Raw genomic sequence first — 13783 nt, 5'->3', positions numbered from 1 at the left:
TCTGGTAATAATTAGGAAACAGGTAACCTGATCACTAATCGATAGATAAATGGTGTATAATGCATTTATCATACAATATAATCTCATATATTATATAATAATATGTATAATACACATGATACAGATAGATTACCTAATTGTAAGAGTTCTATTTAGTTTATGCGATCTGAAAGAACTGAGAAAGGTTAAACTAATTTATTCATTCTCTAGGTACTTGAGGACATGCACTGATGATAAACTATTTTGGGTGAGTTATTGGAATTGCAAAATGAATTTATTCGTCGTCGATTTGATAACTAGGTCAGCAAACAATAGGTGATATTATACTATACTAGTTCTCAGGTAACAGGGAACGCTGATTTCGACAAGAATATTTTTGTCGCTCCAATTATTGTTATTCTATAATGCATTCACTTCATATTTATTCAACATAACGTATTTGAGACTGAACTGGTAAAAAAAGAAATGCATACTTACTCACAAATTTGGATCTACATATACTGCGTCTGAGAGTTTCAAGGCGGTTTCTCAATGAGTAGAATTTCACAGTGATGCGGCGATTAAGAATCTTCCTGGCAGTGATAAGTTTTGGGGGAATCAACAACAAAGTTTCTTTAAACTACTCTAGTGTTTAAAGGGCTGGATGATACCAAACAAGTGAAAATTTTGTTGGCTCTATCGGATTCGAGTATGTGCACTTAGTGTCGGTATCAAGTCTGAAACGTGAAATGGGGAGTGAGTATTAATAATTAAAGTGGTTTGATGCATTGCATCTCCAAGTGATACCGAGACAAGTGATCGACACAAATATGTTCATAATACTCTTCATCATTACGGTGGTGGTATGTTATTTTGTTTGCGCGACGGTCGTTGGACAGTTTGAATATCATGTTTGACGATTGGCATGTCAAACTCGTTCGCGATAGACAAACGGTTCGATGCCGTAAAAAAATCCCACCAACAAGATTCGCCAGAGTGGAGTTTGTTCTCATCGGACAACATCGTGTGACGACAATGGCTTCAATTTCAGGGGCGGAGTGTCTTTTTCTCCCACTACTGCTAAGCATTTTTTTCTCGTCAAGTTCCGGTTACCTTGATGGAACCACTGAACCGGAAGTGACTTTTTCCCAGGGGAATCTACGGGGAAAAATTATGACCACCACCCATGGCCGAAAAGTGTCGGCCTTTCTGGGAATTCCTTACGCTCAACCACCGGTAGGAAATAAGAGGTAAGTGAAGTAAATAAATTTAGTGTTTACCGATTCTATGATTTTTTTCATCCGTAAATGCACCTGATGTGGTACTTTTAACTAGCTACAAATATGGGAAATTGGCATGGGTGGAACGTTCCATTAACAAAAAGACTGCATTCGGCAAAATAATAACATGTGTTTGTTTTATAGATTCGAATAAAAAACAATATCCAAGAAAGAACAAATAAAATAAAAACTTTTGATGAAAACATCTATAAACCGAGCATTGAAGAGAATGCATAGTGAAAGATTTATAAACAATTAGTTTAGGAATAACACGGTTCATAATTTATTGAAATTGGCCGAATGTGTCTAACAATAAGAGATGTATGAAAATATTGTCAAACGATCTAAAGGCTACATACACTTTCGTGTGACAAAATTTGAATGAATTTTGCTAATTTCTTTTTTTTTCTTTTTGAGAAGAAATTTTGATATCGCAATATCTTGATTTTAAATCTTTATTTATCAAACAGCAGTTCTGGACTGGCCATAAGCCAACCCTTGAACTACCCGTTCTCACACTGTAGCTTCGAGTTTGTGGAGAAAAAAAAAAGAATAATATCCAACTTGAATTGTGTACTACAAATTCAGATTCGATATTAACGCTTCCTAAGTTCTCGGATACTATATTACGTGAAAATATGACAATTTTTGGAATTTTGATTCACCGTAATGGATCCACCATTACAAAGGTTGGAAGTCTGGCCTTAGATTCGTTATCGGTGAACCAAAAACCTCCGCTCACCAATTTCTGTCAATATCGGAATTTGGGTATAGAGTTTTTCCCGCCATATTGAATTGCTATTTTGGATTTCGCAATCCGACTTTAGATTCGTGATCAGTCACCTAACAAATGGATGAGTACCGATTTTTATCGATATTCAAATGATTTTCGTTTTATTTCAGATTATAGAAGTCACGAAATTTGAATTTTGCAAATCTGGCCTCAGATTCGTGATAAGTGACCTAAAAAATCTCACGATACCAATTTCCATTCAATTTCATTCACTGACCCTCCAGATATCATCATTTTTATTTGATGTTTTGGAACTCCGTTACTGAAATAATTGAAAAAGTACCGAACCGATAAAAGCCAAAATCTTATCAGTTCTAAGTTTGGAAAAGCCGCCTCGATGAAACCAAAATTATCGGAATCCGGTAACTCGTTCTCGAGATATCGAAGAGCAAAGAAATTGATTATATATGTATATATATTAGGGTGCTTTTTTTTTGGACCATATTTTTTTTTTTTCGGTCCCATCGTGAAATTTCGTTGGCAATACAACAAAAAAAATTCCCTGAAAGATTGAGCCCTTAATATTAATATTAAGTGCTCGCCCAAGGCATGTAAAGATTTCCCGCTTAAAATACACGTAAACTTCAATTTTTTTCTTTAAAACATCTACAGTTCAGAGGCATTCTATGGTGTAGTCTAGGACGTCAGTAGATTTTCTTCGGAATGAAATGCTCTACAAAAGTGCTCATTGCGGTGAAGTCGTAACTCACACCGGCGAAGTCGTACGGGCCACCCAAACCAAATTTTTTCATGAAATTCTTGTCTTTTTGCCCGTATCTCGCAAATAACAAGAGCTACAAAAAAAATATTCAACAAATTTGTCGGAAATTTAATTTCCTACAAAAAAGTTCCAGAAAACCAAATTGCTAACATCGATATTTATTGAGATATTGGGCTTTTAAGGTGAGGAAGTATGGAATTTTCGTGAATTATTGAGTTCAATTGTCGAATTATTGATTGTCGAATATTTTTTTGTTTTGTAGCTCTTGTCATTACAATTACAATTCTTGTCATTACAATTACAATTCTTGTCATTACAATTACAATTCTTGTCATTACAATTACAAGAGCTACAAAACAAAAAAATATTCGACAATCAATAATTCGACAATACTCAATAATTCATGAAAATTCCATACTTCCTCACCTTAAAAGCCCAATATCTCAATGAATATCGATGTTAGCAATTTGGTTTTCTGGAACTTTTTTGTAGGAAATTAAATTTCCGACAAATTTGTTGAATATTTTTTTTGTAGCTCTTGTTATTTACGAGATACGGGCAAAAAGACAAGAATTTCATGAAAAAATTGGGTTTGGGTGGCCCGTACGACTTCGCCGGTGTGAGTTACGACTTCACCGCAATGAGCACTTTTGTAGAGCATTTCATTCCGAAGAAAATCTACTGACGTCCTAGACTACACCATAGAATGCCTCTGAACTGTAGATGTTTTAAAGAAAAAAATTGAAGTTTACGTGTATTTTAAGCGGGAAATCTTTACATGCCTTGGGCGAGCACTTAATATTAATATTAAGGGCTCAATCTTTCAGGGAATTTTTTTTGTTGTATTGCCAACAAAATTTCACGGTGGGACCGAAAAAAAAAAATACGGTCCAAAAAAAAAGCACCCTAATATATATACATACGTACATACGTGCACTTGGGGCGTGAAACTTCTCTTGACGGACGACTCCCAACAACGGATTCCTCTTTACAACGGACACTCTAAACATCCCCAGAAGTATAATTTCGACGTTAATATTGTTCTGAATAGCATACACTATTCAGTAATAGACAATATTTTTAGTCCCGAAGATGTCCGGTATTGGCAAATTTCACTGTACTGAGAACAGCTGATTAAGGGCATTTTTGATTTATAGCAAGATCATCATTTCAAGAATTATTTTTTGGCCGTTTCTCAGCGTTTTTTACTTCTCTATCACTAGCTTTCAACTATTCAATCGAGTCTGTATACTTTCGAAAACACTGTAATGATTATAATTACATAAATGTTATTCAACACTCGCGTGCACTTGAAAACACAGTGTTTGTGTAAAGAATAAAGTTATGAAAAGAAGCATATATATTTCAATAAATAAATTATGCAGTTTCTCCTATTTCTGTAAGTGCGTGACATGACACTCACAATGTCTATACAATACTGACAAATCTAACTCTGTATTTATGTAATATTATCTGACGTTTGTCAGTCGAACCAAGTGAGACTAAATGTTCCTTCATTTCCAACGAGTGGACCGGTTTGTTTGTTAAAATGGATCAGATGGTTAAAAACAGAAACTCATTCAAAGGACCAGCGTTGCACGATTTTATTGGGTTCACGACAGGTCTGCTACGAATCTTGATACAAAGGTACGCAAGGTGCCGCTTGGAGTAACCGACTATAAGACCGAATGTTAAACCCGCTAATTACGCGATAAGAACTCTATGGGTAAATGAATACCAATGACGAATATATAATATCAACATTTCAAATGGCAAGGTCTTGCGATAAACAAACATACCTTTGATTGAAATCTATCAACTAAAGAAGAACTCTTGGCGTGAATCCGATTACAAAAGTTCTTTTTGTGTCGTAGATTCGCCAATCCCGTGCCGGCGGGTGGTTGGAAGGGAATCCGAAACGCTACTGCCGACGGAAACATGTGCCCCCAACTAAGTAACATAGACTATGTCAGTTTTGTTGGGGACGAAGACTGTTTAAACCTGAACGTGTATACGCCGCAGGTAATTTTTTATGTTTAGTAAGGCTCGCTTATTTGCATGCAAGCCACTTGCTGTGCGAGAATGGAACCACGAGTTCAAAATCAAAAGTCTCGTAAAGCAAACGTAACTGGATTTGAATTCGGATCTTATACATATAGATAAGCAACCGTAAGAACTCCTCGCTATTTCCGGTAATGGCATATGTATTCGGTGGGAGGTTCATGACAGGGTCTATCAAATCATCCGTCTACAGTCCGGCGTACCTTTTGAACCAAGATGTAGTTCTCGTCACCTTCAACTATCGTCTGGGTGTTCTGGGGTTCTTGAGCACCGGCGACGAAGTGGCTTCCGGAAACTGGGGCCTAAAAGATCAGGTCCTTGCGCTCGAATGGGTGCAGCGTAACATCAGACACTTTCACGGTGACCCTGATCGAGTGACACTATTCGGCCACAGCTCAGGGAGCGCTTGCGTTCACCTTCTGACGCTTTCGAAATTGACAATTGGTAAGATTAAATTCACATTCTACCCAACCAAGGCTAGAGGTAATCTTCAACAGACTTGATTGATGAATAACAAAATCTCTCAACGGGATGACTGATATCACATTTACAATAATCGGAAGGACGTATTCTATCATTACATCGAGTACGACGTACTCAAAAATTGTTTTTCCAACGATGAGTTGATGAAAACAGTTAGAACCAAATGCTGAAATATGGCGTAATCAATTCACGACATTACAGGACTCTTTCATAAGTTCATTATGCAAAGCGGAGCTGGCTCTCCGCAATGGGTCTACAGACCCAGGGCTGCCTACGCAAAGCGCGCATTCGAACTTGGCAATTACATTGGCTGTTCAAATGAAACTTCGGATTCCCTCGTCAGCTGTTTGCGGAAAAAGAACTTCTTGGATGTTGTAGGCGTATTTAAACAGTTTTACGTGTGGCAATACGAACCATTCAGCACATGGGCTTGTACTGATGAGCCAGATATCAAGGGGGCTTTTATAACAACCAGCCCTACAAATATAGCGAGAGCTGGTCAGATTCGTGATGTACCTTGTATCATGGGTCTCGTTGAAGACGAAGGTTTAGGGACTACTATAGGCAAGTGAATGCAAATTACTTGGAATTGATCATTCGACTGTGAATCATGAGTATAGCAAGGTGAAAATGGTTGATTTTGATAGAAATTCCAGAAAGTCAACAAAATGGCAGAAAACAAGCCGTAAAAACAGTACAGTAATTTCCCATATTAGTCAACCCATCGGAGCCTTCAAGTCCCTTAGTATTCCGCATTTCCACCCCGATAGACGGATTTCACTCGTATACACATCCTCGTAGACCGTGTATGCGGCACTACCGGCAAAACCCAAACATCAAATTATGCTGAACATACAAGTACATTATGCAACAAGGGAAAAAAGTCGAAGATTATTCCCGCAGTTTGATTTACTACCTGAGCGAAGCGAGATCTAGATTTTTTTTTCGCATTGTCTGTAGAATTCAGAACGGAGAGAATGAAAAAATAAATGGTAAAAAATGCATACAAGTAGCGTATGTATGTAGGTTGGCGGGAGTGGGTCCAGAACCACAGGCTCTGGTGGGGGCGTAAGAGGCGAAGTACCCACTGGGTATTACACAAGAAAAGTGTACATTATAGTCGATTTGGGAACAAACATATTCACATACTTACTGTAGACAGTGGTTGAATGAAAATAAAAAACGGACAATCGTGGAATATGAATGATTGAAGGTAAGTTGATCAATTCTTCTTTTTTGTTCTTATACTAAACGGTAATTCCGTCCAAGGTTTTAGGAAAATATCAAAAGTATTTTATAATCTACAGAAAATTGAACCCTAGCTAATTTAACCTCTCCTTGCCATTTATTCTCGAAATACGAGTCCTGGAAGAAGAATGAAATTTTCATGAATACAATTATTTTATAAATTATTGTTCATATATGTGGTATGAGCACACGCCTCTCCCCACACTCATTTATCGACTGTATCTTCTTCGCTTAACCCAGATGAACACTTTGATTAAAGACTCTAAATATACGTTTCTACACTTTCCGTTTAAAATTACAGTTCCAGTTCATTAAAAACTTCATACGGTCGTTTATTAATTTTTCTAACGAATGTTTTTTTGTCATTTGCAGAATGAGCGAGGCAAGATGAAATAATAGAAAAAGGCTGACCATCGATGAGAAAGTAACAATTATTATCAATTGGTTCGAAAACGGTGAGTCGGGCCTTAGGCTTACGCATGATTATGGCATCGACAGATAGACTCTAACAACAATTAATCAAAATGAAGAAAACACAACTTAGTATACTTAAAGACCAGCATGGAAGTACGAAGAAGAAGAAAATTACAAACGTCGAAGATAGTGGTATTGGAAAAGCAATTTACAAATGGTTTGTGCAACAGAGCACCGTAGGCAAACCTCTCATACAGGCGATTCGACCCGAAAAAGCTTTAATATACCACCAAAAACTTTTTGCTGCAGAATCGAAGTTTAAGGCTGCCTTGATCACTTTAAGAAACGCCATGGCATTCGTAGCCCCACGATGCAAGAGGAGCGCCTATCAGCTGAATCTGACAGCGGTCAGGATGTAGTGTATCAACACAATGTCATTCATATAGTCAATACTATAGGGGGACTACAAACCTAAATAATAAAATACTATCAAACGATTAATAAATAGTCGAAGGGTCGTACGTGACTTCCAGCGCGGGTTTTTTTCTTCCTTATTATCCATGGGTTTTGTCCATTTGCAATACTCAGTTGGCTGCCAGATTGTCTGCTTGGACAGTAGGTACGTGAAAGCGCGGAAGGATCGCAAATTGTTTAACCTCAAGACATACCTGCATGCTTTAACTTCCCGCCTATGTACAAAATTTCCACTTTTACAACCAATTCTAAATTCTCACTAATATGAAAAATCGGCCAATCAGTATACTGCTACACCCTGTAAGTTCAGAAAAATTTCAAATTCTTCCTTTGATAATCACTGCAATGTCAGTATTCGTCAAGTCCTCAAACCAACAAGTACCCAACAATTTCAGGGATCGACCAAATACCTAAATCTAACTAACTATAAAGTCAACGCATTATCAATCTCTCTAATGAACATCTATTCCGAATTTTGAAGAATTCAACAAATAATCTGATAGACGATATCAACATCGCTACTATGATGATTCAAATTTATAAACTACTACGAATAATACTAGTCGCAATCTTGTAACCAAATTTCGTGTATTCAACTTCTGAATATATGTATAGTTAGGTATTCCAAAAATTGACTCAACACTCAATTTACAATCAAATACCCTTACTCCACCAAAGTATCGTGTGGGATAATACACAGGAGTTTGTTAAGACTCTTTTTACATATCTAAAAGAAAACGGGTATCGCCTTGAAAACGTCTACAACGCAGATGAGGCTGGTTTTTGACAGAACACCTTACCAACTCAGATATTGGTAGGAAAATTTGAGAAATTTGCTCCAGGGTGTACTGTGATAAAGGATCATGTTACTATGATGGTATGCACCGATGAAAGTGGATCCCATAAAATTCCTCTTTTATTCATTGATAGATCTAAAAAACCTCGGTGCTTCAAAAACGTTACACATCTATGTGTGATTCATAAGGATCAAAGAAATGCCTGGATGGACCGAGATCTTTTCCAAGAGTGGTATAGAGAGGTTTTTCTGCCCAACGTAAAAGAGAAATATGGATCACCTGTAAGATGCCTTCTTCTCCTCGACAATGCTCCCTCTCATCCACCAATCGACATCTTGAACAGCATTGACGATGCTTGCTAAATTATGTCCTTGCGACATAACGTAACGTTACTTACCTGTATACAACCGTTAGACCAGAGACTAATTGTTAAGATGACAAAAATCTATAGAGAACAAGTGCTTTTGGAATGCGTGCAGTTATTGGAAACGATATTTACTCGCTTACAATTTATTTACAAAATTTGAGACCTCCTTATCGGACGAAAAAAGTTTCATTCAATTTGACCCAATCGATATAACTGAATGTGTGATTTTCTACTATAAGGTGATTGTATAATTGTGATTTTACGTTAAAAAACTACTTACTTCAATGACATTTTCTCATTGTACTCTTAGAATAAATAATGTTCTAATCAGACCTTGAGCAATTTCCTTATATATTTCATTTGATGGAAAGTGTGACTGCTACGAAACCCAGTTGTGCGCATGTTTCTACAGGCGTGACTATGCAGAGTCTCGGGAGGATCTGTACTATGGAAAGAGAACCTCAATGGCTTATTTCGGGGTCTCTTGATGGGAAATTCGTTGACTATTGAAGGGTACAGGCTAATGAGGGGTTGACTGTTGCGGGCCAATACTGCATTTTTTACGGTACCTTTTATTACCTCGAAAAACCGATTCAATCATTAGACGTACCATTATGTATGATCAACATTTTTTTTGTTAGATATTACTTCTCAGAGTGAAATGATTTCTTCATTTCTCATGAAATTGTGTGATATTGAAGCATTTAATTCGATTTATGGTAATTGAATTCAAACGTTCTATAAACTGAATTTTGAATTCAGATTCATTAGAGCATATCCGACCACGCGTCGACGACTCACCTTGTTTGTCACGTGGTTTTGCGACGTGACGATTTGAACACGGCCTGTGAAAGAAAGAGAACAAGATACGACAATTTCGATGCCCATCATTTAATGTCAAAGGCCTGTAAATTACAAATTCTCTGGTGAAATCATTTTTGAGATGATCGTTGAATTTTTTCGAGACAGACCGACATGCAACAACTGTCAAACAACTTATTTTTCCGATACTAAAGGCCCAGAAATGTAGAGATCCTTTCAAGTTGCAGAAAGTTATTTTGGACCGAAACCAATACTTCTCTTACGTCAACATAGTTGATGGAAATTAAAAAGTGGCGTGACATTGTCGGATCCTGTACGGCTGATGATACACATTATTCAAAAATCAGACAAACAGAGAGTTGAGGCATGATTTTGAGGCTTTGAAAATTTGTAAGGTTCTCGCTCTGTTATAATTATGTTTTTTGACTCTCGCATTTGTTTAATTATTCAATCATTTTACTCGTTACACCAGCGTTCTATGAAATAGAGGAATGGTTTGACGACTTTCTGGAAAACTTTGATTATTTGCTGCCGATTTTAATGTACTGGTCGTATCTACCGGACTCTGGAGCCGCTTGGGTCAAGGCGGCCAAGTCGTACTATTTCAATAACATTGAAACAATGAATAGAAGTGAGGTGAGTAAAAAGATATTCAAACTTGACGATTCGAATACAACAAGCTTTCTTACTGTATACATATCCAGCTGTATAGGAGGGTTGGAAGTCATGAATGTTTCCAAAGAGTTCCAGTGGTTAGGTTTCATATTTCCGACGTTGTTCATTCAACTTATATTTTGAATCTTGACCATATAATATTGCGGAAAAATCTAAACAGCTGAAAACTGATCGCGAAATTTACTACCATATTTGACAGAGATTTACTAATAGTTGGCACAATTATGGAGTTTGGTCGCTGCAGTCATCTTTTGATCTGAACGAATGATTTCTATCAGCATGTGAAATTGACTCTCTACGCGCAAGTCACTTATTCTTATTAGTCTCTTAATTGAAAATTGTATTCCAGTAGCGTCTTTCAGCAGAAATTTATTGAATTCAGATGTTTTCACAAAAAATTACAGGCAGTATGTAATGCTTCTGGGTGAAAAACATTCTTGTTGTATCATTTTTGGTGATCGTTGACCTAAAATGTATTGGAATTATTCGTATCGTGACACCTAAAAAATTGAATGTTTCGGTGATGCACTATTTATGAATCCCTTCTATTGCAGTTGCTGACTAACTTCACGTTACTCGTCGGTGATACTGCGTTCAAATATCCGGTGTATTCCGCCCTCTTATACCAGTTTACAGCGGCAGTGAATCCTCAATATTTCTACGCCTTCAAATATCGGGGCACGTGGAGTAGCACTTACACTTGCGGTAAATCTTTGAAGGACTACGGCATATCACACGCGGATGATCTTGTTTACATTTTTCCATACGTAGACTACAATCTCACCGTAGCTCTCAACAAAACCCCAAATGAAAAAGATCTACAAATGAGGGAAATTATGGTGCAATTGTGGACATCTTTTGCGATTCACGGGTAAGTTTTTTTTTAAGTATTAGAATACCTGATGATACATACTATTCACAATTAATGCGTGCGTTTTCAGTAAACCTTCAACACAGTTTTTTCGCGGAAACACAACATGGGAGCCGTACTCGGAAAAGGATAATCTCCTCCAGATAGGAAACAAATCCGAAATCGTACTAGAAGTCCAATATTTCTCCCTAAGAGAGCGGATGAAATTTTGGGCTGACTTGGAAAGAAGTACGCTAGAGGCAGAAACCAATATCACAATTCACTAGCGCGGCATTACTTTGAGAAGATGCTACCGAAAATTGCACTCTTTCCGCCTATCATAAAAGTCTACGCATCACTCATGTAAAAATGCCGCGATGATCGCAATTCTACAAGCATTGCGGAACAAAAATATCCAGAAACCTTTTTGTTCAATGTGAGAATACTGTGCTGTGCCACTGTGATCTGATTTCGGTACTATCTGCCAAATGATGTTATTTTAACCTTCGTTTGCATATTGGGGGCAAATCCTCCAACGCAGCGTTGCGATAAATTATCGGAACATTAGATCTTCGAAAATCGGTTTGGTAGTTTTAGCAACATCTTGATGAAGAGTTGCTTCATGGTGATGACTATTCAATATGTTCCGATCTTTTGCTTTCTGCCTTGTGCACCATGAATCACTTCTTGGAGAGAAACCATCGTGCTGCAGCTGCTCGACTGTTGACGTACAGCTCGGACAGTCTAAAGACATACCTATTTTCAAGAGTTTTTTCTTAAAGAAAATGAAAACCCTCAAAGCAATTTGAGGCTAAGGACTTGAAATTTGTAGTTTCAAAAACTTTCCAGAATTTTTCCACTGAAATAATAACAAAATGGCAGCATGACGCATATGAAGCGTTGGGTGAAATGACAACCTAATTTGGAAAATAGTGTTTTGAGATAACCTATGTGAACCTAGCACCCGACTTGAAAAAACCTAACTATTGTTTGTTGATTCTTGTAGGTTTTTGTAGGTAGTTGTTTGTAGTAGCAATGATATCGTTTCTAGTAGAGCCAAAAAAAAATATAAGGGTTGAAAAAATTGTTTGTAGTAGAATTTCTTTCGTTTAAAATTCCTTCAAAATTTACTACAAGCGTCCTACTCGCTTCGGAAATGGTTGAAGTTGTTTGTAGTACCATTTTTTTCGTTTGTAGTACTGATTTTTTCGTTAAAGTTCCTGCAAAATTTACTACAAACGTCCGACTCGCTTCAGAATCGTCTGTAGTTGAATCTAGTACCATTTTTTTCGTTTGTTGTTCCTCCAAAATTTACTAAAATCGTTCGACTCGCTTCAGAATCGTTTGTAGTTGATTTTAGTACAATTTTGTTCGCTTTCAATAACTTTGTTTTGTTTTTTACGTTTGTAGTAACTTTGTTTCGTTTGTCGTCATTTGTGGTAGTGTTGATTCCGTTTGTAGCTGTTTATAATGGAATTTGTTTGTTTCTAATAGTCTTGAATCAGTAGGTAGTCCTTGGACAGTATTAGTAGGTTTATATTGTATACGCCGTTAAAGAAATGTATTTGAAACGAGTAATCGGCTACTTGAGTATTATTCAGTAATTCGCGTATTGTAATGAGATAAATCAGATTTAATTCAAATAAATTCATTGCGATCAAAGACGATTTATTTCGGCAAAATAGATCAAATCTGATTTATTTCACGCTAATACGCGGATTACTGGATATACTCGAATAACCAAATACTTATTTCAAATACATTTTCTTAACGGCGTATACAATATAAACCTACTAATACTGTCCAAGGACTACCTACTGATTCAAGACTATTAGAAGCAAACAAATTCTATTATAAACAGCTACAAACGGAATCAACACTACCACAAATGACGACAAACGGAACGAAGTTACTACAAAAGAAAAAAACAAAACAAAGTTATTGAAAGCGAAAAAAATTGTGCTACAATCAATTAAAAACGATACTGAAGCGAGTCGGACGTTTGTAGTAAATTTTTCAGGAACTACAAACGAAAAAATCGGCACTACAAACGACTAGAAACGATTTTGAAGCGAGTAGGATGTTTGTAGTAAATTTTTCAGGAACTACAAACGAAAAAAATGGTACTACAAACAACTACAAATGATACTGAAGCGAGTAGGGTGTTTGTCGTAAATTTTGCAAGAACTACAAACGAAAAAATCAGTACTACAAACGACTACAAACGATTCTGAAGCGAGTCGGACGTTTGTAGTAAATTTTTCAGGAACTACAAATGAAAAAAATGGTACTACAAACAACTACAAACGTTACTGAAGCGAGTCGGACGTTAGTGGTAAATTTTGCAGGAACTGAAAAAGAAAAAAATAATACTACAAACGACTACAAACGATTCTGAAGCGAGTCGGACGTTTGTAGTAAATTTTGCAGGAACTACAAACGAAAAAAATGGTACTACAAACAACTACAAACGATTCTGAAGCGAGTAGGACGTTTGTAGTACATTTTGCAGGAACTACAAACGAAAAAAATGGTACTACAAACAACTTCAAACGTTTCCGAAGCGAGTAGAACGTTTGTAGTAAATTTTGGAGGAATTTTAAACGAAAGAAATTGTGCTACAAACAACTACAAAAGATTCCGAAACATTAGTAGACAGCAGAGTCACAGAAATTTCCTTTTTACTACAATCGAAAATATCTTCACTACCATCAACTACAAACGATTCTGTACGGAAATCTACCGACAAATTCGATTTTTTTGAAAATGGGGTGCTGACATTTTTTCAACCCCTTATATATTTTTTTTGGCACTACTAC

The 13783-nt window shown here is 36.7% G+C and overlaps 1 protein-coding gene across 2 annotated transcripts; it reads left to right on the top strand.

Moving 5' to 3' along the window:
- The first annotated feature begins 986 nt into the window (after positions 1–986).
- On the top strand, positions 987–12821 carry LOC124212721 (carboxylic ester hydrolase-like). Of its 2 annotated transcripts, XM_046613079.2 has the most exons (7): positions 987–1229; positions 4648–4795; positions 4933–5278; positions 5519–5881; positions 9912–10075; positions 10669–10985; positions 11056–12821. In XM_046613079.2, the coding sequence occupies exons 1-7, from the start codon at positions 1015–1017 to the stop codon at positions 11249–11251; spliced, it is 1749 nt and encodes a 582-aa protein (XP_046469035.2). In that variant the 5' UTR covers positions 987–1014; the 3' UTR covers positions 11252–12821. The 2 variants fall into 2 exon arrangements, with proteins under 2 accessions (XP_046469035.2, XP_046469037.2); XM_046613081.2 differs by lacking the exon at positions 5519–5881.
- The last annotated feature ends 962 nt before the right edge of the window (positions 12822–13783 follow it).

The sequence above is a fragment of the Neodiprion pinetum genome, chromosome 2 (assembly GCF_021155775.2).
Source record: "Neodiprion pinetum isolate iyNeoPine1 chromosome 2, iyNeoPine1.2, whole genome shotgun sequence".
NCBI lineage: Eukaryota > Metazoa > Arthropoda > Insecta > Hymenoptera > Diprionidae > Neodiprion > Neodiprion pinetum.
Note: the sequence above shows the minus strand (reverse complement) of the source record. Positions and strands in the feature narration are given on the sequence as shown.

What these genes read in the sequence shown, in the direction of transcription:
- LOC124212721 (XM_046613079.2), top strand. Translation starts at nt 1,015, where the DNA reads ATGGCTTCAATTTCAGGGGCGGAGTGTCTTTTTCTCCCACTACTGCTA. An exon ending in CCACCGGTAGGAAATAAGAG is followed by an intron (nt 1,230 to 4,647) that starts GTAAGTGAAGTA and finishes TTTGTGTCGTAG; the next exon opens with ATTCGCCAATCCCGTGCCGG. An exon ending in TGAACGTGTATACGCCGCAG is followed by an intron (nt 4,796 to 4,932) that starts GTAATTTTTTAT and finishes TTATACATATAG; the next exon opens with ATAAGCAACCGTAAGAACTC.